Source organism: Camponotus vicinus, unplaced genomic scaffold, assembly GCF_025532165.1.
Source record: "Camponotus vicinus isolate PSW18456_S1 unplaced genomic scaffold, iyCamVici1.0 SCAF_2, whole genome shotgun sequence".
In the NCBI taxonomy this organism is placed as follows: Eukaryota; Metazoa; Arthropoda; class Insecta; order Hymenoptera; family Formicidae; genus Camponotus; species Camponotus vicinus.
Window position 1 is genome coordinate 7,851,457 of NW_028141956.1, and position 24,732 is coordinate 7,876,188.

Sequence of the window (24,732 nt, forward strand, 5' to 3'; positions counted from 1 at the left end):
AATTTTCTAGTCGGGAGAGAGAGGATTCCAGGCGTGGGACTCTTCCCACGTAAATATCGCTCGTTATATTGTCCTTGAATTTTTCGATTATCTATTTCGTGACTCCCCCGCATACTGAAACCGAAATCTTAAATCACCTGCGCGACAGCTGTTTCCGTTGCGAAATGTCCATACTCGCCGCTCAAATCATTCGACCTTGCTATATCAGCACTGATATTAATAAAAAATTTTAAAGTGATATATGCTAATCTTTTGCTAATAATAGAGATATAAGATATAAGATAATCTATATTTTTAAATAATATATAATTTATTAATAATAATTGTTATTAATAATAATTATTTTAATAATTCTTTTTTACTAATTAGTAATTTATTATCAATATAAAATTATTATTCTATCTCCTTATTTTTCTTGAAAAAACACTTTGTCTTTCAAAGCAGAGATTTTTTTTCACCCTCGACTGCAACGAGCATCACGAAGGACATGTCCCTGGCCGCGATCGCGAATCTGATCACGATAACCCCGTACCATAAGAAAGGAAGCCACGGGACGTCGTTGCGCAGGGATGTCGATCCTAGCAGTCTTATAAATTACGGGGCATGTCGCGATATAACATCCGGCACCAGCCAGAGTCTGAAAGAAAGAATTCGTGATAACAGTGGTCATAGTCGACCATGTGGTCCGGTGGTGGTCGAGGTCGATCATATTTTTCTTCGTCGCCGCCTATCGTGGTGTACTAAAAAGTGAACGTTGCATCGTGCATCGCCGCCTCCGCCTTCGCGAGCAAACATGTCGCGCTTTCTCGGCAGGCAAACGCCTGCATCCAAACGTTGCGAATGGGCCTCGTTATATACTAACCCGCTTGAAAACGTTCACCGTCTGTCTCGCCATTGAGAGAGAGAAAGAAGGGTCGATTTTAACCCTCGAGGTTCAAGGTGAAATCATCACGAAATATCGCGATTCTTGTGCTTTTCTTTACCTTGTTTTTATTTTTATTTTTTTGCACAGTCGCAGGCCGCTTCAAACTGCGATTTGTGGAATGGAATGAGAAAAAATACGAATTTTTATTATATTCTGTGTCGATTTATAAAACAGTGTAATAGAGGATAACTCGAAGGTGTTCTCTTCACGAACTCTTCTATAATTAGATGAAATTAGCATGGGGAATATGTGTGAGAGATACAGCTCTCTGAAAGCGAGCTCAAGGTCAATAAAGAGAGTAAGATATAGTGATAGGAAAAGAATAAAAACCGGATTGTATAGAGCGAAAGTGATTCAGTCGTATCTTAAAAATTGCGTTAGACAAATATACATAAACTTATTACTCTTTTCTAATAATATATACATAATATAATAATGAAAAAGTTTGTTAATTGAGAAAAGCAAATTTTCTTTATAAAATCCATTATACTTTTCTATAATTTTACATGTGAGCCAAAATTCAATATAATCGGCAAGAAAAGATTTGTTACGAAAAACTAAAAATCGAGAAAAAAGTAAATTTTTTATACAAAGTTTTGCTATCAAGAAAAATAATTTTAAAAATTAAAAAATTGAAATTTATTTATTTATTCTTTTTTATTAAGTTTTAATAATTTCTAATATTGTGCGTATTATAACATGATTTTTGACTTATCCCACTTAATTATATAAACATGTAATAGATTTACAAAATAAATAGTAATATATAATAATTTTGATTTTTTAATTTAATATTTTAAAAATATATTTCCTTAAAAAGGAAAATACACTAGTCGAATAATTATTTTAATAAATTTATTAATTAAAGGAGTTACTAATGATAAAAAAATATATTTCAGATAAACGTGCAAGCATGATAAGAAAAGATGAATTTTTGAATTATCGCCTATATTTGATAGAGATGATGTTTGCACAGTCGATCGTATTCTTACAGAGTTCGACCCAGTTATTAATAAGACTTTCTCTTTTATTTTAGCCATGGACTGGAGGAGGGTCGCACTCGCATTTTTAGTGGTGAGTAATAAAAAAAATATTTTTTTTGCTACGCATAAAAAGTTTATCTTGAATGCAAGCGGCTTAGATATAATTATAATCATCTAATCGGGCTAATTCTTTGTTTCTTGCGAAATGCAAAATTGAAATATGCTGAAAAATTTATATTGTAAAATTATTGATATATTATAAAGTTTTTATATGAAAAAATCACATAGAGAACATTTGGTTACATTATCCTTTCTTTTGCATTATGTAATCTTATTGTGTAATCAAAATATATGTTTTCTATTTATACTATCTTATATATGATTTGATCTGAAAATATTACCAAATTTGCATTTTTTTTTCTTTTATAGAAAATATGCAATCTGCTTGCATAATAAATGATCCACACATTTAAGGTTGCTTAATTCATATCTAAATTGTTTTAAATCTATTGCATTATGTGCAATTCGCATGAAACAAAGCGACCATAATGTTTAATAACGACAGCAACACATACGAAGAAAGTATACGATCCAAATATTATTTGTATCATTGTATAATTATTCTATCATATTGATAGTTTTATTGAAAGAAATTGATCAATCGATTATATATATTCTTCCATTCGATTCGATATTCTAAAAGTCGAAGGACAAACAAAAACTAATATGTAATCAGAAATATGTGATCTGCAAACACGCTATCGTTTTGGATAGCATAGATTAATGATGTCCGCAATATATACATATACTTTCTCCCGTGCGTGCTGCATCGCATGTGTGTGTTGGTTAGGTATGTGATGCATTATGTAATCTCCTTTGTTGGCACGCAACACATCCCAGAGAAATATTTGCGATTCTTAAACCACGTCCATGTCAAACAAAGGCGATTCTAATATTCAAATCGTTGTCAATGAAAATTTGACGATTTAAAAAAAAATTCGAATTCAATAGCATTCATACGATTTTTCAAACAAATAGAAAATATGCGTGATATTTTCTCGTTAATTATGAGTTTCGCTCAGTTTTTTGAACCTTTAACGGAGAAATGTGTCTCTTTCTTTGGCTAATATTTGAGTCTGTCTTTTTACATCATTGTCGAAAGTTTTTCAATTATAGTGCACTGGTTCAGACAGTACAATTGCCAGAAAACAATTTCTTTCTAGAGCATGATTTTGTCCCCTAGCATTTGTCAATCAGTATCAAATATAAAAGTGGAAAATATTTAAAGAATAAAAAATAAACATAAATTGTATACATTTTCTGGCTAATGAATATTTTGCAGATTAGAGCAGATAAATATTTATATAATATAATTATTTATATAATAAACAATTCATGTTTCACTGTTTTTTGAAATATAATGTTATTTGAAATGTTTAAAAAAATTAAATTTTTTACTTATATAATTGAAGTTAATTGATTCATTAAAATTTGCAATGCAATATATGTTAATTTTGAAGCAAGAATCATATATGTGGCATTGAAATACGATGTAAACAAAAAGTGTAGTAATGTAAGTATTTAAGTATGACGGTATTTCGCGGTGGTTTCGGAGAATGTTATGTCACTATTCTGACAATAGTCGTGGGACCGTTCTCTTAATAGAGGTTGACGGATTTAAAATCTTTAACCCATTCAAGAGGCGGTGATCCCGGCGTTACGTAACACATAATAATTGACAATTACGCTAAACTTGGCGTTTACGTGGCTTAGAGAAGGTCTCTACGACAGAATCTTTAAAAGAAGCTAACGGATGGAATAGAACATAAATAAACTCTTCCGTTCATTGTTTTCAAATTTTCCATTGTTAATTTGATTACTTTGCACGAAATTACAAAATAAAATTCCAAAATTTGAGCCGTTAAGTTAAAATATCAGTGATTTGTGCTCCATTTATGAAATGTCATAAGAACTTGCGTCACAAGAACCTATATTCAATGCCATATAAATAACTTTAATGTTTGCAAATGCCTTTTATGAGAAAGTATTTTGTGAAATAAAATTCAAGTTTCTTTTTTTTTGACGAAGCATGAACGAGAAAGATGTGACGGGTTTGCGTGTCGAGTTTTATCGGAATATCATGCATATAAGAGAGAAAGACAATCCGTTCAGAACCACCACGCCCACTTTTACTTCGCGTTCTTTAAAATATCGGCTTGAGATCTTAGAGAGCCTGAAGCTTGTACGTTTCCATAAACGTTTCACTCTATGAGAGAGTCGGTAGAAGGCTGTCAATAACCGGAAGAAAGTATGACGTTAAATGTGTCCTTTTCATAATGTTATGTATTTTTTCAATATTTTATTACAATGCGAAAAAATTCGATTAAATCCTGCAAACAACGTATTACGATTTTCACATGTGTTACATCTTTTCAAAAGATATTTCTCGAAAAAGAAAAGTTATACAAACATTTCTAAATATTTTCTTTAAAAAAATCAGAAAATTATCTTCTCTGCACTAGCTGTTTGTATAGAAAAAAAAACCATTCTTTAAATGATTCAACGGATTAAGTATATAATAGGTACTTAAAGAAAAACACTTCAAAGTAAAAAATCTGTCAAGAGTATACTACCTCTGTATATATTATATAAACATAACTGACAGATCGTACGTGAAGTCGATACAATCATACAAATTTATTCATCCGTTTAGAAGATTAGGATTCATGAATCGAGTCATCCGTTTAATTAAAAATCGCTAGAATCATGTGGTTAGACACATTTGATCGGCTAATGTAGGTTTCACGTGGGTGCGTTTAAAGTTCGGAAGTCACCGATTGAACTGGGCGCGATCTCCTCGCCCACGCGAAATGACAAACTCCTGGAAGTCTTGCTCCATCGAGGAAGCCTTGTGTCGGCAGAACGCTCGTCCGCGCTAAATACTTAAACGCTCTACTATGACATAATCGCGACTTCGCTCGCGGCGTTAAATCGCGACGTCACGTCACGTGAGCAGGCGCCGCGACAGGAGGAATTGCGAATACAAGGGTGACTAACTGGTAAGAGTTGCAGATTGTGTCTGCAATAGCGAAGGAACGAGTGTAATGGGCGGTGATTTCAAGGAGATCCCCTGCCCACGTTAGATCCGCGATCGCGGCTGTCGATCCACTGTCGTTTGTCGCTCCAATTACCTATTGAACTACTTGATTTCAAAGAGTCTCACGTTTCACGATGACGTTGATGTGGAAATCGCTATAATTTTAACTAATTCATATATTATAAAAATAAAATAATTAAAATATACAATAATAAAAATTCCTATTAATATCATATTATTAATAAAAATTCTTATGCTAATTGAATGATTAATAGATCATTTCGACAATATCGAAAATAATGAAAGAAAATAATTTATGATTAATTGACATCGCTATATTCTCGTTAAAAACCGCGAACAAGTTTCTCAGTTTTCTTTTCTGACGTGCTATAAAGAACATACGTTGTAGAAGGTCAGTTCTCAGATAGATTCCATCGGATGGAACGTCACGATCCTTATATGGTGCAGTTTAACTGCTGGTGAGTAACTGCTGCGCTTTATATCAAGGAATCCCGTCCCTGTATTTTTCGCGTTTGACTCGCGTCCACGCATTATGATCCAATTATCACGGGAATCAATCTGGGCGATATCGATTTCGCGATAATCTCGCCACGAGCGTTTATCAAATTAATAGGTCCCCAGTACTCCCGCGATGGAAATCGGCCAGTTGCCAAGCATAGTTCCCTCACTGTCGCCTTCACTTGGGCGCGTTATTATTAGATAGAGTCGCAAATACAGTCTACGAGGGAGGAAGAGAGAAAGAGAAGTGCAGCGACCACGTCGCGTGTATACACTTGAATGGCCAGTGACTCGTTAGACCACTTTCATTGCACGGACGAACACGCGTCGACCATGCTGACGTCAGTGTTTGCCGCGGAGATTCGTGTCGTGAAACTTTCCGTCACGTAAGCAAACGTCGAAGCGATCATTTAGCACTTCTGCACACACATATGCACAGAATAATTTTTATTCCGATGTATATGGTATTATACGTGAGACATTCTCCACGTGGGAAAAAAGAGACGTGAAAGTTTCGTCGATATGGGAAAAATTGACTATCATATGTATATCTGATACATCCGATTCCACTCGTTTAGCGTCGATACCTAAATTGGAAGCGATGGGGAAATAAAAGTATGTCGAGGGGAAATTAAGTCGTGGCGAGATACACGATCGTCCTTGTATTATTTACGCTCGTTCACCATCACTTCTCTTACCGACATTTCTACGAACATGTGTGTATATGGATCAGTTTTCACGTACGATATCTAATAAGTTATCGCCGATAAAAATAATTTATTCATGCGAGCGCATAAACCGCGATTTGCGCTGCTTTCGATTAAATAGTCTAAAAGCTGCATCTCTCGCGTTATAATTGCATTATGATCGCGCATTATGCGTTACGCGAAATTACCGGTGCTCCAAGATGCACTACGATAATGAGTTTTGAATTAGATGAATGGAAGGCAATTACAGTGCCCGTGTGTACATCTCGTCGCTTGTTAAGCTAAAAATAGACTTGTGTCGTTATATGTTTCACCGGATAGCATAATTAGAAGCGATATTATTTGCGGATGTATTAATGCGTTGCACGCCTTTTCCATTATCGAGCTAGACCGAGTTTTTCACTCATTTACCATCTTGTAAGCAGAAGCTTTCAAGTCTCATTTAAGAGATTAATTATTATTTTATTACCTTACTTCTCTCTCCGCGTTGAAAGATAACGGGACGTCATCGTTTTATGATTTTAAATATCATATAATAGCAATCTTGCAAAATAATCTTTCTATAATCGATTGCAATAATCTTTTTATGATTGTTGCAATATATTATAAATCATGCAACCGAATAATCATCGACTCATCATTAATAATCTTCAATCAATGATAATGTCGAGTGTTTTAAAAAAAAAAAACGATGCCTCTTCTACGCGAATTTTTATTAATATGACGACAGTCAACCGGAATGATCTAATACTGTGGAAATTAAAATTATATGATTCATACATTTTGAAAGGTAAAATAACGAGAGAAGTCTAGTCGAGCTTGACATTTTCATGAGACTTTCATATCGTGCTCTTTAATCGAATGATGATCAATCATCGATTGATCGGCATCGGTTAAATTAATACTTGGACGTGAAATATGTTGGAAGAGCTATCACATGTATAAGGTGTTACAAAAATGTTTGAAATTACATTTGAAATTACATTGCTAATTTTATAAATTATAGAGAATTTCATCGTCAATTTCTTCAACGTATTAAGATGTGATAAATGAGTTTCCCATTTTTGCAATTAGCGCGCTTATTACGGTAGTATTTCTTTTCAAACAACGTGACCATTTTACAACGAGGTAACATAAAACGCAGCATTATAGTTACGATGTATAATGATACCCCAAAATTGTTTAAAAAATTCACAGATACGGGACTTAAATTAAATTTGAATCAAGATCGTCATTCGCCATGAAGACACGCCAATTATTTATATTGTAATTACTTTGCGTTACTTTAATCGCACACATCCGTCTCGAAGCGTTTATAGTTCTCGAGAGTCCGGCACTTTTTTTTCTCGCGCGTGCCTATTTCGTCATTGACTTCACCACAAACGTCGATGATATCACACTGCCAATTGTGGCAACTTGCTCCGTCACCGGGAATAATCTGCCGATAAATACAGATCGGATCTAAGTAAAAGTGACGCGGAGACACTACTCTCTTTTTCCACGCCTTTCTCAGTGTTTATCTAACGTTGGTTATATATCTGGAATTTTACGTAATTTTTTCCACGACTCTTTCTTTTTCCCCGTTTGTAAATTTCTTTTCCGCATCTTTCATCCATTGTCGACTACAACATTACATATTTATGTCGTCTATAAATCTCACCGATCGGGCTCTATAAGTGTAGCCTTGAGGGAATTTTATTTAAGCTCATTAGCGTGTTCTTATTTAAGCGTTAAATATTTAAACTTTTTACTCACGTTGTACGCATGTTATACTCGTATTACGTACAATATCGTGCATCTTGCGCTTGCATTCTAATTGTATTCGTGCGATACGCTCACTAACATCAGCGATAGCGCGGTTAAGTTAGCGCTAACAATTGTATCTTATTATGCGAAAGGATCTAAAACACGTTGCCTCTTCTCTCTTTTCAGATCACAATAACGAGGCATAGCATCGCACACGCAGCCCAGATACCTCAACAGTTGCCGACGTGTGAGTATACAATGCGAGACTTACTTTCTAATTATTAGCGACCGGCAATGATTAATTAGAGTGAATTGGGCATCAAAACTCGTGCATGCGAACATTCGCGACACACCTTTCGATACTGTTCTTTTTTTTTCTCCTGTTTCACCTCGAAATATAAACCATCGTCACATACGGTGGATTTTCTCCTGCGGAAAAATCGCGCGTGCTATTCCTCTCGCGAAACCAAAGTGCCGGATAATCAGATAAAAGTGGACGCTTTCCACATGATGCACACTTTCTAATGACGGCACAATAAACCTGATGACAATGATTCCAAGAGGGATACTCGCAGTAACGAAGTATAACAATTTGGAAATAAACGTAATTACTAGAAAGGAGTAATTGATCTGTCGCTGTAGTTTCTTGTGTTGTCCAATAGAAAGAGGTTTAATTAATTACTCGGCTAATTGCTTACGTGCTTGGATCAATCACGTGCTTAAATATACACATGCGCGTGAAGATGATCTAGAAATTTTATTTGCACTCGACATATTTAATTATGTATTATGTCAAATTATACAAAAGAGATTGAGATATGCAAATATTGAATAATTTTATAACAAATTTTCTATGAAAAAATTTACTGTAATTATTAAAATAACCGTTATCTGTTAAATTAATTAATTCCAATTATCAAATTACTGCACGCGAGAGATAATTAATAAGCGAAGAAAATTATTCGCATTTCAAAATTCATATATTAACAGCCGACAAACAGAAAGAGAGGATTATTTATTCATTTTTGACACCGAAGGAATCTCCGATCGATCATAGATTTTTTTTTTACATGCGAGATGTCTGCGAGATCGAAAGCAATTAATCGAGTCGCGGACGGATAATTTAATGAAAGGAAAAAGCATGGTCGTTCGGAAGAGAGCCTTTTCAGACGAGACCGACCGACGACCTTCCTTGAAAGACATTGCTTTTGCTAGAAGGTGAACGCGGCCGTGCGACCTAGATTCTCATGTGGAAAGGAACGAAGTCGCGTTCGCAGGAGAGACGGAGAACGTGATATGAGATGCAAATGGCACGAAACGAGATGACGATTATAATCGAGGGACGGAGTCCCCCTCCCCCTCCAAACAGCGAGCATACAACAGCGTGATATCCGCCGCAGCATCGACGCGAATCGAAAGTCCCTGTAAATGAACAGGCGACGGACACTTTCAGGCCTTTTACCGCACGAGAGACCGCGAATCGAATTTCACCTGTCGAATCAGCGGAAATGCAGCGTATGCACGATATATAGCTACAGAGACTTGCCTTTATTTACTTATCGACGAGATAATATTTCCGCAAATATTCTTTTGTCTCGATGATACAACGAATTTACCCTCTGTTAATCCGACAATGTCACATCGAAAAGTCAAATTTGGATGTGTAGTATAAATAGTTTCAATTTATTGTTAATTTGCTGCTCCAATCTCGATTTTTTCTCGTGAGAAAAGTGCTAGATTAATAGAGATCTCGTACAATTATTTTACACGCATTCACAGACGGGCTCAACTGTCAACATATGATCAGCTAGTTCTCAACTCTCATGTTAAAAAAATTACTATTTAAAAAAATTAAATATTTTTATTATTTAATTTTTAAGAATTTATAATTTGTTATATAATATGCTGTATTATTATAATATGCTATAATATATTGTTTGGGAGATACTTTGTATGTATATTATTTTTTGGAAAATTATCAAATTTAAATTTTGATATCGATATATAGATTAGATAAAATCGCTGCAAATAGCTGATTTTATTCACTGAATCCATTCGCAGAAAAAGTGAAAAATTATAATTATGTCGTTATAATTATATCATTATTTTATCATTATTTTATATGAATTATTTATTCTATGTAAAATAATTCAATCGCGAGAATAACTTTATACAACATGTTACGATAATGCAATAAATATTTGAGGTAAATTAATATGACATTTTAAATTGTAATTTTAGCATAAGTTAATTTTATAATATTTCAATTGCGAGTAGATTGTAGACTTGTAATTTCTTCAGCAACGGATGCTTAGTATTAAAGAACGACTAATGAGCGAGATAAGTATAAGCTTTGTCTCATGACAATGACAAACCGAAATCCATTGTCAAAGATTCTGCGAATGCTTTCAGACTTTTACTTTTTGTTATTTGTTCCGCTGAAATATCGTCGCGAAATGCAGGAAAATGAAATTATTTCGTTCTGCCCTAATAAGAAACGCTTACGTTTTCTAGGCTTTAATATTTATATTTTATTTCATCCGCGAGAAATGGCAATTTTTTTCGTTAGTTCATTAGAAAAATTTGTATTTTCATTACTACATTATAAGGAGCAATCACCATTAGAGTTGGAATATTGTTTGATGACTTTCAAATTGTTATTTCTTCACTCTCGAAGAGAAACTGCATCTTAAAAGAAAGTGTTTTTTACGCCTTTACCTTCGCATATAAATGTTCATTTGTACTCGCGAAGGACAAGACTATTATTTTCACATGCATTACAATAGCAGTTGCGGTTTGACTGCCCGATAACTGTGCTAAATATCTAAGAGAGAATATCCTATTGAAAAGAAGCAGTATTTTTCTTGACAAAGTACTAATAAAAAAATCACTTATACACTATAATATTTGAACATTAATAAAAAATTTTTTATTGATATACTTTGTGCACGTTTTGAAATCGTTTACATAAAATTTTATTAAATAATACATATGGGAAAGAAACACACAGTTATGCACTTTATTTGTGTGTGCATTAATTGTGTGTGCGAAAGTGTATAAGTATAATTACTGTTATATGAATTGTTTTCTTCTAAAAGTTCTTAAAGAACTTTATTTTTTATGCAAATTTTATTAAAACATACATTTATTAATACATTCTATAAAACATCGATATGCCAAATAAATTTCTATTAAAATCTTTTTTTTTTCTTGAAAAAGATATTAAAAAAAAAACTTTTAACAGGCATTTCTTAAGTGCCATTTTAATTGCGCATTCTCTTTTTCTTATCTTATTAAATTTCGTTACATATATAAAAAAATGTGAGCATTGAAAAGTAAATTATTCTATTTATCGTTCATACGGTCGACTGACATGCATTAAAAACGCATTAAAATCTTGGAGAAAACATCACTTTCCATTGGAAAAAATCGCAATCTTAATTGGCTTTTATCCAGACAGATGTTCTAAAATCACAGAGTGGAAACTATCTTGCGAAAAGCGAAAGGAATTCGTGTAAATTTCCAAATGAGAGAGATGGATAAATCATTCTAATAAATGAACAAAACGTGACACTTGAGGAATGATTAATCTCTGAGAAAACATCAAGTTAATATAAGATTCATAGGAAGATATGCGACAGAGAAAAGATGCGCCATGTCCTGAAAAAAATTTAGGTCGTGCGAATCAGATTGTTCGCTTTTTGTGGTCGCATCTAGTGCATATTTGAATAAGTTGTTTTCCTATATCTTTGAAGAATTTTTTGCATTGTCTCATACTGAAAGTTGTCATCACTGATTAGTATGTAATAATTAAAAATTATGAATATTTGAATATTATAAAAGCAGATAATACAAAAAACAAAAGATAAATAAAAATCACAAATAATCAAATGAAATATGTAAATTTTATACATATAGCACTCAATTATTACAAATTACATATTACAAATCAATCATAATTTTGATTGAAAATATACAAAAATTTTAGTCAAAGCAAATTGTCCCTCTTTCTCTCCTATAAATATCTTATTTCTCTCTAGACAAAATAGCAAACAAAATCTAAATCCATTACGAGAAATATACTTTTAGTATTTTTTTATGACATGAACATACATCAGTGCTTGTCGGCTCATATCTTGATATTTACTCTTTGTTCTTAAATAAAATATATCTAATTGAAAATTATTTTCATCGATTTTTAGTATCGCATTTATGTAAAGGATTTGTTAGATCGTTTACACGTCTCTTTGGGAAATGTAAGAACTCACGTTCATGAAGTCTCTCGAGAAATACAGCCAGTTGAATTGGCTACATAAATCTATCTGTGCGAAACATTCATTCGCTTCGATTTACGCGCAAAGAATACGCGGTAAATAATGGATATCTTTTACGATCAATATCACAATTTATGATAATTTGTTTTGTGTATTTGCAAGTCAAAATTTATTTATGGAAACTATGGAAAAATTATTCGATAATTAAATAATTGAAACATCTTACGATATCAAAATCATGATTTATCTCCGTCGATTGATCTTGTGCTGTGTATCGCATTAATTATTCCCTTAACTTTACGTTATTAATCCGATGTTCAGACGCTAATGTATGTTATGCTTTACCGTTGTTCGATGTCATTATCATTTAATCTGATTTCATCATTACAACGCATTTATGTCACGACCAGCGATCAATTCGACGCTTCGATAGACCAGATGTAGTGACTAGGTATTTTTTTTTTCAACGATATAGCCATCCGTAATTTTTTGTCCACGTTTTCTAAGCGAGATAATAAGTTAGTTATTATATTAAACGTCAGCGGTTATCTCTCATGCTACACATCTTTCTCATGACAAGCGAGGGCATTATTAATATCATGTTAGATTAATAATTATGTTCCATTCTTTTAATATATTCTCAACAAATAATTCAATACAACTCAATAATTTAGTATAATGAAGTATGCTAATATCTTATAATTAACAGAACGATACGAAATTAGAACAATGCTTTTCCGGTAATTTCGAAATTTTTTTAATAATTTAAATTTGTAATTATCGCTGCAGCTATTGTTTTGCAAATTAGGAAGATGATTTTTTGTGCAATTATGTTTCGCAAGTCACGTTCGCGATAATTCAAACTCGGTCATAAGTTTAATTAGTTATATTAATTTTGTATCGACCTTGGCGATAGTTCCTCTCGTCGACTTCGCGATAGAGTGACTGGCAATTGTGTTTGAATGCATTTGCATGCGTACAGCTTACGGTGCATGGCTTATGACCGTACGCTTATATAAATCTGCAATTATCATCGATGACCCGCGCGGACGTTATTACGAGAGGATCGTAAATAGGATAGGAGCAGGAGGTTATAAATGATCCTGGCTAATGACGATCGCAGGATCGTTAAACGGTCAGCAGCGAACGCGCGTCTCCCGGTGTCCCGTTATCCGCGAATTTGTTCCGATCGGTTTTCACGGTCCGTTTACACGCGAAAATCAACACCTGACGCCGCGCATGCAATTACGATAATCCGTAGTTAACGATCGCGGCCCGTTATAGTCAAATTAAACGCGCGAATTAATTCGACTAAATCGTTGAATATTTCTCCCGACCGAGATTTGAATCATATAATGATACAACGAGTTTCTCTTTGATTTATGTCTTGAGAGAGGAGAATTATTTTTCTCGAAACGCGCGAATTTTTCTGTTACTTGTCCTTTATCATTGTACATCTGCTCGTTGACGCGACAGAAATAATATTACCGAGCGTCTCCTTAATCTCCTTAATCACTGATGACGATGCAACGATGATACTGCATTTCTATACTGCCATTTGCATGTCGTTTGCATACGTTGTTTTGTCTTTCTCGTCACGCCATCGTCCGTCCATGTCGAGCAAAAAATAACGTGTACGTATACGATGTAAGTCACGGGTAATCCGGTGGAGGACAATGAATCGACTGAGAAGCGATCGTTCGTGCGATCGCGTCCCTGATCGAGAGAAAGATTTGCGTTACGGTTCGCCGCGTCTCTTTCCGGAAACTCCGAGGTGTCGATAAACGATCGGCGAAATTAGGGACGCTATCCGTGCTATTCAAGGTGGAACTTTGTGGAGAAGAGACACCGAGAAGAGGTCGTCGAAGGGTTCGAACAACGCTCACAAGAGACACGCTCATGAGACACTAAAGAAGAGACTCTAAGAGAAGTTCAACGTGCGCGCCGTTCGTTGGGTTGTGCCGCTCATTTCAGAATTCCCGAACCGATAACGGTACACCCCTCTCATGTGGAACCCACGCCAATTCATCCGTGCCGTTGCTCGGACGTTGTTTGCGTAAGAATCAATTTGGTCGAGCGAAGCCGTTAGAGACTGTGCGAAACCATAATGTCAGTCTCAACTACGGTCGACGACTCCGTTTTTGTACGAATTCTTTTGATATTCCCGCTAGTTTTATACTTTACTTTGGGCGAGATATATCTTTATGAGTCTTTCTCCCCAAATTTATTTTTATTGCGTTATTTAATGTTTCATCAAGATATGCAGTCACTCGCGAAATTAAAAAATAATTAAATAATGTAATAAAAATGTTTAATATAACGAGAAAAAAAGAAAGAGAAAGAGAAGAGAGAAAAGTCTATAAAAAAAGAGTTAATTGTAAAACAGTTATTTGATATTAATTTTTATTATTTTATTAACATTCTTTATATCTTTTTGTTTATATTTTTCTCGTTATAAATTTTAGCCAACTGAATTTTATTGAATTATTTTTAATTAATTCATATAAATTCATATACATTAATTCATATCAGGTTTATCTATGATTGGTGCAAAAATGTATCTATTATTTTTTCTCCTCTGATTAAATTAAATAAAAATAAGTAATCTAACAAGCCGCGTAATTGAAGTGAAATGAGGATATGAAATAAGATCTCATCGAAATGCCAACAATTACATACCGCGTAGAAGACCTAATTGGCTTGTATGTGCGAGTGCATCTGTCGATTAAAATTAAAGATAATTAAAGATGCGCGATGTAAATTGCTCTTCTCAGAGATGAGTGATGTATTCTCACGAATCGCGTGGAGATATGCGAGGGACCTTGAGGCCAACCCTGAAAGTCAGCTTTTTTTTTCGATGATTCCTCCGCGATTCGTCACGACCACGAATAGACGCGACTTGAGAGATCATTAATTACGGGAACAAGCATTAAGTTAGCTGGTCGGATCGGAGCGAAAAGTTTAATACTCGATAAGCGACTCCGGTGACGCCAGAGTCGGAACGGGAGGATTTCTCATGACGAATAGCATGGTTAGATATGCCATTGCACAGGAATCTCCGCTGCACATCGTCGACTTTGGATGTTAAATCGAAGTAATTGCGCCGTATGCGCGCAGCGATGATTCCGGTGCGAAATGTGCGTATATGTAATGCGCGCTTAACACACCGTGCGATTAATATCGGAATTATGCGATATATTTCATGCTTTGTCCGTATTTGATGGAGCTTCGGACGCATCCATGGCGAATTTATCAACGATACAGGCAAGAACCCTCATAATGATGAACCATCGATATAGAAAAGTTCAAAATGTCATGTAGACGGTTTTATTAAAATCTCGATTGATTAATAAAAAATTAAAATGAATTAAAATAGCTATAACAATATATAGATAAGCAAGATAATAAAACGATGTTTATTAAGTTTTCATAGCACATTCAATAATGGGCTATTGTCTCCTAAGCGTATTTATATAACGCATTAAAATATATCTGTATCTCAGATCTTCGAGAGAAACGGCCTTCTGAAATAAAAAAAACGGCGTAATTCGAACAATGAATACTCATCATTACGAAGCAAGGCCGATTACATCGCACGAAACAACGCGGTGTATGTACAAATAACAGTAATTGAACAAACCAATTCATTGCGGTGACACGGTCTCATTCTCTTGTGTACAAAAGCAATTAAGCATCCGGAAAAACACGATTTATCGCTTACACTACAATGGTCATCTTCCGCGGCTTAACCAAAGGCACATATGTACGCTATTGTGAACGACAACCAGAGCAAAGATCTTCTCCCTATGTAAAGACGATCGGTGATGCGAGAGCGTCAAGGTTGCCAGACCGCAGCAATCAACGGAAGACCTTCGCGGAGAGACGTCGGAAACGTCATCATAAAGGCGTCTTCAACGTCGATTTGTTATTATTCAAAATAAATAACCCGACGAGCTGGCAGCGTAACGAATGATAGACCGTGCAACGACTGTGGAACCTCCGTTGTGTAGGCGGGTAAAAAAAGCCGAAGAGTTTCTTTGCAAGTACGAGGATGCACCGAAGCGCATCGATCGCATCAAGGCTGCAAGAATCGTCCAGACTAGAAGAAATCTTTTTTTTTATTTAATTTTTCGAGACACGAAGTTTTATATTGTATATGACCGTCTTATTGTTACGAAGTAAAATGATAAATAAGATTAGCTGCAACTATTCGAATATTCAGATTTTAATTAATCAATTATATGATTATTTTCATATCAATTTATATGAGTTAATATAAAAATAAATAATCAATCAATAATTAGTAATATTTTCTTATTTTGTTCATGAAAGATTCTCTCTCTTTCTAACGTTGACTATTAACAAACGCAATATCCGTGCTTAAATAGCGGATGGAAAAGATCGAGGAACGTTGGCAGATAACGAGAGAGCCGGCCAGGGCCACGCGATGCGATGCGTCGATTGGGATAAGCATCGCGAGAACCGAGCAGGCAATCGGTGCCTTTGTTCGCGTAGAGAAAGACAATCTCGAAAAAAGCATGAACAAAACTTTATTAAATTTTTTCGTCAATTAAAGCCAGATTTTTTGTAATTGAGAGCCATCGCTGATCATCATCCGTTATTGCTGCGCAAAAGATATGAATTCTTGCGGTGATGTTCCTGTTCTGCAGTCTGAATCATTGAATTGCCGCCCATTTCCGGCTTCCCACCCGTCCCTGACCATTTGTATAACTGTATCCATTGGATCTCCTTCGAACAATAGCAGAATATACTATGTTATAGCGCGATTTTATAGTAGCTGTTTTTTGAAACTGAAGACTTAATTACTTGAATTTCCTTTATTTTGTTCTTAAATCAGGACAATCAAAGAATATTTGTTACAGTATCGGAGCAATTTCTTTTCTATTCATTATTAATTACTTTTCTAACGTTATTCCCCATAAAAAAATTATATATTTCTGAGCTCAATAAATATATAATAGAGTACTTTGAACAGCATCAGCTTGAAAAAGCAATTCACTCGTCCTTTCAAAGATCGTAATTACTTAGATATCTTGACATGAACTGTTTCCTCGGAGTGCTATTTATCTATCGAATTGCTTTTATACCGTTTCTCGGATTTACGAGTCTAACAGCTAGAACGTCGAGCGTGATTGGTCGATGCGTTTTAAATTGCGAAGCTTGCGCGTACAAGAAGCCTCCAACAATTTCATTTCCATCCTAATCCAATTTCGTTGGAATCTCTGCGACCGTTTCCGCGTTTCTCACGTTAAAATCACTTATACGTATCTCCGCCTTGCAACTTTGCATAGCTTATTTTCCAATTTTGTACAGTTAGAGAAAAACGACTTTGTGCGATAACGCAAAAAGTCTTTCGCGGATCTCAAGTAAATTTCAAGGAAAAACCCAGTCCATTGGTGTAGCTCGAGTAACGGATCGCAGATTATAAATCACATGACCCGCCGATTGCAGCATCAAATGTAACCTTGCGCGTCTCCCTCGATGTGCACGTAACTTCCTTGCATAATGCGATCCGTGCCGCGCAAATCGCCTTATCGTTGTTCGAATCTTCCTGCGATTATCCTATTAAATTTTTTTTTCTTTTAAAGTACAATATTTGATCATTCTTCTTTGAGACAGGTGAGATGAGATTGCACAATGATGCATCCAGATCGTGCTAAGTTGTTGCAATTGTCCGCAAAGGTCCTTGATCTCGGACGCAAAGATCTTTTCCTCGGACGCCGGCCACGTCCTGTTTATGCATCTGGGACTGTAATCTCGATCTTGATTTAAACAAGACTTATTCTCGCCACAATCGCGTAATTGTGTCATTTGCATCTCTAATTTCGTGTATATAATCGCGTATATAAATAGAATTACGATAAAATGTTAATCTTCAAACTTGCGCGAATAATGTATCCTATACTTTTCCATTATCAAGTTTTGAAAGTTGTTTCAATTATATTTCGATAATTTTACATTTACATTTTTTTTAAATTTAACCTTGTTACAATTAATCGCGTGGAAAAATTTATAAAAAAAGTCGCAAATGTGTTTGAAGTTACGGATGCGACTGAATATTACGTGAATGAATAATTTATTTTAATTTAATTTTATGACGAATAATTTATCTTAATTTAATTTTATGACGAATAATTTATCTTAATCCTAACGAGAAATGAAGGAAACGGCCGAACATTACTTAATTTTCAACTTAACGGAAAATGGCCCTTCTTCCGGTACCGGAAGAGTGTACTTACGTACTTACATTCTTTACGCTCGGTTCATGCCCAGTGCATGCTCTATCGTTCGTGGAAATTGTATTTACACACACACTAACATATGCAACACATGTATCTCTTCCATCAAACTTGTTACTCAGAATTTGTTCACTAAACGGAAATGCAAGTGCGTCTCGAACGTGAATTTAAACACGCAATGCAAGTAATCGCAGAAAAGATTCAAACAACTTTCATAAAGGAGAAATATTTATCATATTTACAATAATATTAATAATAATAATAATAATAATGGACACGTGCGTTACGTAATGTCTCGCCTAGAAAAAATTCTCTTGACGCCATCACTTCCGCTGATCGCTAGCGGGACCACGATGCGGACCATGCAGATGCAAAATGCGTGCAATATAACAGTTATAATAAGAACCGACGGCATGTTCCCGGAAACATGTTTCGTAATTCTAACAGGATTTAGAACTGGCCGATCATTAAAATCGTGAAATTTGCATGGTTTGTCTCGTCCAATTCCAAATTGCCTCCGAAGGATACCGTTACCTTCTGTTTTTAATAAAGTGAAGTTGTTATCTCACAATATATCAGCTCATAATATTGTCCATCATACTATTGAAATGCATATTTCTTCAATGTGTAAGCAAGATTATGCTAAATTTAAATAAAAAAATTACATAGAAAATACTCAAATATAGTCAAAATTAGATAAATGTGGCAATTAATGATTTCGTATATTTGCTGAGTTAAAGATGCTGATATAATCCTTATAATAAGATAAAACTCATTAAAAGCTTGGATTGAATTAATTAAAATATGTTACGAAACTCTTCTAACACGCTAAATATCTTTAAAATCTAAGGTTAGCCGGAGGATTTCAGTGAAATTTCGTAAAAGTACATCCGGTAATCTTCGCCGAAATCTTAACGAGCGTAACGACCTAGGTGCTATACGTAAATGCTCGCTCACCGGGGCGTTTCTTCTCTGGATTCTCTCTCCAAGCGCTAGCTGAAATCCTCCGATTTCGTCACGAGTTTCTCGCAAGAGCGAGATCCGCAAAAGCGAGATGATTCGACGATTATGCAAATTAATCACCACTGAATTTTTGGATCGTTAACCTCGTTCCGTTGAACGATCAGCTGTATAATCGTCGCTAATCGTTCATTCGTAAATTTTACATCATAAATCTTTATTCCTTTCGTTCCAAATTTGGAAAGTAGATTATATTATAAAAGATTATATCAAGTTTGTAATATATACAAAATTAGATAATAATTTCGACGAAACCATACTTTTGCAAATTTTACATTTTTCTTATGAAAGGAACTTGATATTAGCGTCGTACTTTATATTAGAATAAAATTTAAACAACTCATTATCTTGTTGCAAGACGTACTTTTTGCTTCTTTTTCAATCGCGTGCAACATTTTCCTATCGTCGGCGAAGCAAGTTTGACGACAGGAAGTTGAACGTTGCTCGTCCAGTTATATTCTCGATATTTTATGCTGCTCATGTCCATCATGATGCATTAAAATCTCACGCACGCAAAACACCCGAGTTCTTGCATAACTGTGCGTGCCTCGAACCACGCCGATAGTACGCTATTAATCTTCCAGACTAAACTTTTCACCGTTCTTATGATCGATTTCGTTAATTAATAATTATTTATGCCGCAATTTACATTATATTATAAATGAAGTTTATATAATGTTCGGATTTTTCGACTAGAAACTCATTCGTGTCGTAAAAAAAAATTAAGTTTTGTGTGATTTTCATATTTTTCATTACAGTACTTTGTTTTTAACTTAATAATTATTATTAAAATTTTTTATCTCGACATTACCTATCTCATATATATTTTTTTCCTGATGGTCTAAAGAGATTTAATGGTATAGATTGCAATCGGTAGTATACATAATGTAATACAACGGGATTTATAGAAGCTGTTAATTTTCCCCTTTACATTTTAGCATCCTGAATTACTTGCGTGTTCGCAGTAACTTAAATGAATTATACCGTAACCACGGAGGTCATTGAACCGTGGTCTGTCAGAAGAATTCAGAAAAATATCACTTTACCAAAGGCACGGTTTGTTAGGGCAGGTTTTACGAATCTGTGTGACAAAACACACATAAGAGTGGCGCGTATTGAGCAATTCATATATATGTACAACGCACACTTTGTCCGTATTTATTCTTTATCCTGAGATCTAAGAAAGATCCAGGTAAGATATTTAAGTCAATGTAACGAAATTCGCGTAAATGTTACAAAATGCATATAAATGGCTACGAGTTTATCAACTCGTTTCCTTTTAACAAACTATATTTTATTCTGCAAATTTATGTTTGCATTTGATGTTTGAGAATAATTACAATTATATTCATATTCACAAGATTTTCCATTTGCATCATCGTTGTTTTATTGAGCTATTACTTGGAAGGCAAGCGTACTCAGGCGGAAATATATAGGAGTAGAAACGTCAATCGTTTCGTAATAAGAATATATACATCGCATAAGTACAATTTCATTTTCGACTCTCAATATATTATTCGATAATAGTTCTCACCTAGCTTGCGTATTGCTTGCATCTCACAATCTCGAGGCAACAATCCTCACTCGGAAGCGTTCACGCGTAAGATGAGTTTCAATACGGGGGAAAAAAGGATAGATAGTGGGGAGAGAGGGGAGAGATGCGAAGTTCTCCAATGTGGCGATTCTACAAGCGGCGGAAGTCGTACAGAACGAGGCTCGCGTGTCGTTTGCAAATTACACTTGCTCGGGGGAACGTCTTCTTCGACGCGCCTTTGTTTCGCCCTTCGGAAACTCGTGAGTCAGAGGCGGGAAAAGAAAAGAATACCGCGCCTCTGTGTGCACGACGTGTACACAACGATTACGGCGAAGGAGAAAAGCTGTGGGAGAAAGGAAAATCAAATAAAAGCGACGCCGAGATGCGAAAGAAACGTAAGCTCGTTAGCATTTTTACTTGCTTTTGCGTCGCTGTAACAAATGACATCAGATTCGCCGTACGTGTCTAAGTAAATCCTATCCGGATTGTCTGGCACAAAGAGAGAAGCCGAAAGGTCAAGTACCTTCCTGACTTGGACTACGCGACATGCTTGATTTCGCTTGAGAGTAACCATATGGGGGTATCTTGTGAGATGTCGTGACGGAAGTGCGGCATCGACTGGTGGTCTTGGGTATCTACAATTGATCCTACATGATGATACCAATCTTGCAATTTTAATGACGTAATAAGAGAACTTGTAAGGGATACCGCTTTAAAGCTAGTACATCTTTCTGCACAAGAATAGCTTGTATTTATTAAATTTAACAAAACTAAATAAAAATGTATTATACAATCAATTTTAAATTAATTAATTAATTAATTAATTTTTAATTAATTTAAGAAAAATAAATCGATCTTTTTGAGAGCGCTTTGAAGTTTGTGATGTAGCAAGAACTTTTATTTGCAAAAATTGGTAGACTGTGCGGAGATAAATTCTCGGAAATTTTGCAAAGAAAAGTAAAGAATTCGTACAATTTTCTTCTCCGTAATCCTTTTTCCTGCTAAGTAAGAAGTATCAAAAAGACGAAATAAATCGCGAGAACATGGCCGGTCATCGACCTCGCGGAATCCGAGATACTTTTGGGATCTCATCTCGATACTTTCTTCGGTGATCGAACAATCCGGACCCGATATTACGAGGAGCGGCATCATTAACTTTCCGCGTGCCGTTAATTGCTTTCTACCGTGATCGAGCGTCATTTCTCAATTTAGTAACGAGAGAGAACAATGGCACTAAGGAAACGCTCGTCAAACGTGACTTTTAATCGTCCGTCTGAAGATGGGACTTTGCAATTATCTACTCTGCCCATATTGTGAAAGAGAGAGACGAGAGAAAGAAAATTAAAATAAATAAAAATAGCACTCTTTTATAAATAATTCTTTTATAATTCTTTTTTATTACGCTTTTTCATGATCACGAAAATTTTTTTAAAATTATGACTTGAAAAAAACATATGTTATTGACGGAGTAGAACGGTTTCGTTTAAATCTAGAAGCGCATGTACGACTTCGAATGAATGTTTTGAGCCGCGAACGAACATTCTCTTTCGCGAAAGCAATACTTGATACAATCCGCGATACTCCCTGATGGATAATAACCCGAATAATGCGATAGAACGTCGGGTCTGGATAGAATTCTCCATCCAGGCGAGAGCAGGAAGAGAGCACCAGAGTACGACGTGACTGCCTGCAACGCGCGCGCGCGTGCACGAGACGAGAGTCAAGTTCACAACTCTCTCATCATTGTCTCTCCGCGGGCTGATAATGATAATCCGCCGATGATTATTGTCATTACGACTCGCGCTCGACATGCGAGCTTCCCAATTTACTCAGCCGCTGTTCCTCTTATTCGTCTCTTTGAACTCGGAGCTGTAATGAATTTTCCGGAGCGATAATCCGCAGCCTCATTAGACGCGATGAATGTGCACGAGTCCCGTTTTAATCGCTCGCTGGTTAATGGCAGATTTCGTCGATTATATCCTCCTCCCTCTGTTGTACTAACGAGATAATATTTTCCGAGCGTAAAATATAATATAAAGAATGAAAAAGATACACGCATACATATTGCGCATTGTGATCGCATCTGCAACGATATATAAGCCATTGTCGTGGTTAATGATAACCATTCATTTCGCTCCGCGTTCAATTTTCATCGTGCGTTAAAAAGTACGCTAGCCTGACTCTGCAATTTCGCACACTCTGCCATGTGCGTACGCGATAAGTTTAATTGAAGTTCTCATCGTTATAATCCGTAATGCGATTGCGCAAAGCTGATGAACGAAATTGTAATGCCAAGTGGCCGGCGCGTGATTTTACGCTATGGAAGTTTTATACCGTTTCGGTATACGAACTCATTTTTATAGCTAATTAGTCACGGAACAACGGATACAGGCGAGTTTTCATCGATATCGTGAAATTTCTGCGGCCGGCAAATCAATCGAGCGAAGAAGACGATTCGCTCTTCTTCAACTACTCGAGAATATATCGCATGAATGGTGTAATTCCTTTGTTATGGCAAGAGGATTAAATAATTTACAGATCTCACGCAAATGCGTGCATTACGTGTGCAATGTGATGTGTCATTGTAGTTAAATTATAATTTCTCAGCACTTTATATTCTGCTAGTCGCACTAACGTCACCTCCAACAATTGCAAGACGCTTTGCGGAATATATGAGTTTCGCAATTATTGTCGAAATCAATGATTCGAGATATCAGGAAGAGTCGATCCGCGAAGATAGTTCCGATTAGGCTTCGACTGGGCGCGGCTTGTTTGTTGCGAAATCGAAAAGGATTAAAACAGAAAGCGATAGTTCACGTCGCATTCGTCCAACCGCAACAATCTCACAATCGGCACAAATTTTCGCGTTCATTTTCGCGTTTTACGGCCCATGCAAAATTACGCGGCGCGTTCGCTTTCGTCTCAACGTTACGAATAGTCGTTACTATAGCTGCTGACCCGATCGAAGAATCTCATGTGTGTGAAGTTGGCATCTCAAGTCTCAGCATCTCACAAATAAACGTCAGATTTTGTTGCATCCAGCATAGTTCTACAGTTCCTGATAGGTTTTAACAATAGTTCCGTCGAATTAATTATAAATATTTAACTTTTAAAAAATGAGATGCCAACTTCCGAAAACATCCAACAGCATCTCATCATATTTCAAATATCTGATCACAAAGCAGTAATATTCCGCAGAGTTCTATCGCCTACGCACATTCTGTCAATAGTTCTGACGATTAAACTTCGTAGAAAATAATTTGTCATCACAAAACATATTTACGCGTACAGGGGTGAGATGCTGGTCGTAAATCACAAGTTCTGACGATTTTAATTGTTTTTTATAGTAAATTGATACTTCCTCTTCACGGTAGAAAAGAGTTCTCGATGATACAGTTAATAATTAATTTTTTAAACAATTTAGAATCAACGATATGCCCGGTCTATACGTGTAGATATGAGATGCTATCCCTAAATCGGCAGTTCTAGCGATCTTAAATAATTTTTCTAGTAAATTAATGTTCCCCCTTCACGCTTGAAAAGAGTTCTGGGCGATACAATTAGGATTTAATTTTTTTAAACAATTTAGAACCAACGAGATGCTCAGTCTATACGTATAGGTATGAGATGCTGGTCGTAAATCGACAGTTCCGGCGATTTTAATTGT

General features: G+C 35.5%; 1 protein-coding gene across 1 annotated transcript in view; it reads left to right on the forward strand.

The window, feature by feature from the left end:
• The window catches only part of Pio (zona pellucida domain-containing protein piopio), a 54,960-nt gene that overhangs the window by 2,737 nt on the left and 27,491 nt on the right, over positions 1 to 24,732 (forward strand). Inside the window, exons 2-3 of the mRNA XM_083092246.1 lie at positions 1,962 to 1,999; positions 8,164 to 8,224. Coding sequence (XP_082948372.1) covers positions 1,964 to 1,999; positions 8,164 to 8,224 — 97 coding nt within the window. The 5' untranslated portion in view covers positions 1,962 to 1,963. The remainder of the gene's footprint in view (positions 1 to 1,961; positions 2,000 to 8,163; positions 8,225 to 24,732) is intronic.